This window comes from Marmota monax, unplaced genomic scaffold (genome assembly GCF_021218885.2).
Source record: "Marmota monax isolate L192 unplaced genomic scaffold, Marmota_monax_Labrador192_F-V1.1 WCK01_AAM20220418_F8-fsc00014, whole genome shotgun sequence".
In the NCBI taxonomy this organism is placed as follows: Eukaryota; Metazoa; Chordata; class Mammalia; order Rodentia; family Sciuridae; genus Marmota; species Marmota monax.
In genome coordinates this window covers 34908807-34912085 of record NW_026695222.1, presented here as the reverse complement: position 1 = coordinate 34912085, position 3279 = coordinate 34908807, and the positions used below count along the sequence as shown (strand labels likewise).

The 3279-nt window shown below is 46.5% G+C and overlaps 1 protein-coding gene across 6 annotated transcripts in view; it reads left to right on the top strand.

Annotated features, from left to right (window-relative positions):
• Dbndd2 (dysbindin domain containing 2) overlaps positions 1-2794 on the top strand; it is a 38763-nt gene extending 35969 nt beyond the window's left edge. For all 6 annotated transcript variants that reach the window (XM_046433153.2, XM_046433154.2, XM_046433152.2 and 3 more), the window contains 3 exons: positions 397-543; positions 738-875; positions 2123-2794. In XM_046433153.2, coding sequence (XP_046289109.1) covers positions 405-543; positions 738-875; positions 2123-2328 — 483 coding nt within the window. In that variant the 5' untranslated portion in view covers positions 397-404 and the 3' untranslated portion in view covers positions 2329-2794. The remainder of the gene's footprint in view (positions 1-396; positions 544-737; positions 876-2122) is intronic.
• The last annotated feature ends 485 nt before the right edge of the window (positions 2795-3279 follow it).

Genomic DNA, 3279 nt, shown 5'->3' with positions numbered 1-3279 from the left:
CCTATCCTCTTCCCTGGCCTTCTGAAGGGACTTGGGTCCGTTAAATGGAGAAAATATCATTTGGGCTGGACTAGCCTCCCCAACCCGGTCAGAAGGGCATACTATGAGAGTTGGCCTTTGGCTGCCTTCCCTGAATACAGAGATCCTTTTCTGGTGCCTGGAACTGGCATCCCCTTTGTAGAGCTGGGGCAGGCTCTGCCTCTACATAGGACTTGAAGCTTGTAGGAAGGACTTTGTTTCAGAGCAGGGGAAAGAGTAGCTGAGGCCAGAGTCGTCCAGCTGGAACCAGAAACCCCACTGCTGGGGTGCTGGCTGCTGGGGGTTCCCGAGGCCCAGGTCCCACTGTTGTTTTTCTCAACTTCACAGCTGAACTTGTCTTGCTTATTATCTTTCCAGGGGCTGACATGGACCCAAATCCTCGGGCAACCCTGGAGCGGCAACAGCTCCGCCTTCGGGAGAGGCAGAAATTCTTCGAGGACATTTTACAGCCAGAGACAGAATTTGTCTTCCCTCTGTCCCACCTGCATCTTGAGTCACAGAGGCGTAAGTTCCATGTCCTGAGGTGCAGTTTTGGGGTAGTGTGAGGAGGGTATCCAGGGGGTCCTGCATCTCTGGGGCCATATCCCTCTTGTGTTCTTAGCTGGATGAACTTGTAGCTTGTAATCTGATGGGTAACTCTGAGCATCCTGTCAGCTTCATCCTAGGTCCTCCTGACTTATCCCCTTTTTGATCCACAGCCCCCATAGGTAGTATCTCATCCATGGAAGTGAATGTAGACACACTGGAACAAGTAGAACTTATTGATCTCGGGGATCAGGATGGAACAGACGTGTTCTTGCCTTGTGAAGATCCTCCACCAACGCCCCAGACTTCTGGTATGCCTCTGCTTTAGGGACTTGGGAACCAGTTTACTGGAGCTGAATATTGAGGCTGCACAGCTGAACTGGGGAAGAATTCAAGTAGGGACTGGAAGTGGGTGTCTGTCAGTGAAATAGCTTTCAGTTCTGATTTTAAGGAAGTTGACCCTGAGGGGAAACTGGGTTATAGATTCCTAGGCCAAAATTCTAGGATTGGCCAACCTCCTTAGCCTTTTTAATTTTATATTTGTGAAACTAATGTAATTACTACAATAAAAATAATGTAAAATATAATTTTTAATTAGACTAGTGATTTTAGTCATTATTTACTGAGCACTTTACTAGGTTCCTAATACTGTGGTAACATCCTTTATATATAAGTTATTTCAATACTTAAAATTTCCTTTCAGGGCAGGTATATAATCTCCATTTATTTTCTTTCTTTCTCTCTTTCTCTATCTCTTTCTTTCTTTCTTTCTTCCCCCAGAAGAATGGAAATAGTCTCCATTTGGGGGCGTGGGGTACTAGGGATTGAAACCAGGGTGCTTAACCACTGAGCCACATCCCCAGCCCTTTTTATATTTTGTTTAGTGACAGGGTCTCACAAGTTGCTTAGGGCCTTGCTAAGTTGCTGAGGCTGGTTTTGAACACGCCATTTTCCTACCTCAGCCTCCTGAGGTGTTTTCAGGCTTGAGCCATCGCACCTGGCAATACTCCATTTTATAAGAAGGAAATAAGGCTCAGAGAAGTTCAGTTACACTGTAGCCTTAAAGTGGAAAAAAGGATCACCTGACTCAACGGCCCCTGTGCTTAACTTTAAGATACTGTCTTATTTAAACCTGCTCCTGTTCTCTGATGGCCTGCTATACCAGGTATTGTTTAAGCATTATCAGGTTTTATTCTCAAAACCTTTTGGGAATGTAGGTAACCTCCCCCCTTTATTTATTTATTTATTTTTACATAGGAAGAGTAGAGTCCGTAGGAGGGAAAGTGACTTGTCCAAAGCTCTTCACCAGAAAGTGAATGATGTACATAGAACTTGAACTCTTTCATTAACTGACCTGACTCAAGTCCAGACACGGTGTAATGATGTGGAAGGATCTGGGAGCCAGGAGATGAAGGTCCTAATCCTGGTTCTTCACCGGACTGGCAGATGATTTTGGACAAGTACCTGCCCTCTCTGGGGTTCAGTTTCTCTGGCCAGATAGCTCTTAAAAGTCCTCTGAAGCCATTTGTGGCTCTAACCAGTTCTTCTCTCTGGGCAGGGGTGGATGACCATCTAGAGGAGCTGAGCCTGCCATTGCCAGCGCCAGACAGGACTACATCCCGGACCTCCTCCTTGTCTTCTGACTCTTCCACCAACCTGCATAGTCCAAATCCAAGTGATGGTGGAGCAGATACACCCTTGGCACAGTCTGATGAGGAGGAAGATGGGGGTGATAGAGGAGCAGAGCCTGGAACCTGCAGCTAGCAGCGGCCCCCTGCTGCAGACTGACCAAGCTGGCTATTCTCCAAGTGGGACCCCAGGCCCAGCCAGAGCTCTTCAGGAGAAGACCAGACACTACGCTTACAGTCAGCACCAAAAGGAGGGGAGGATGGTGGGATAGTGTACCTTTCTGAGCGTTAACCCTCTCCTGCTTTTCTGCTAACCTTTTCCCGCTGCAACCCTTCCACCAGTTTTTGGCTTACTTCTGAGGTAGGACTTTTAAATGGGGAGTTGGAAGATGAGGAAGGACAAGATGCTATTGCTTTTCTTAGCACTCCTCCCTCCCTCAAATCATCCTGTAGTTTTCCGGTAGAGCCTCCTAAACCAGTGTCTCTAAGTGGATGTGAACTCCTTAGCACTCCATATGAGGTGGAACGCCAGTTATCCTGCCTCCTTACATCCTTTTTGGAACAAGACACAGTATAAATAATAAACAAAAATAATATACCAACCATTCCACTTCATTTTTCACGTCATAGAGATATCCAACCCACTCTATGTCTACTTTCTCACCAACATCATATCCCCATCACTCATTGACTCCATTTTGTGGGGGAGGGGCCGGGTACCAGGGATTGAACTCAGGGGCACCCCACCACTGAGCCATATCCGCAGCCCTGTTTTGTATTTTATTACAGACAGGGTCTCACTGAGTTGCGTAGTGCCTCGCTAAATTGCTGAGGCTGGCTTTGAACTCGGGATCCTCCTGCCTCTGCTTCTCAAGCTTCTGGGATTATAGATGTGCGCCACCATGTCTAGCAACCCCATTTTTTTTTTTTAAAGAAATATTGATTGAACACCTGCTAGGTGTGTGGAATGCAGTTCTGAGGAAGACAAGCTATATCTCTGCCTTCATGGACACAGAAGGGAAAATTCACAGTGTATTAAGTAGCAAGATGAAGTACTACTCTGGTAACAGAAAATAGAAGCATTTTA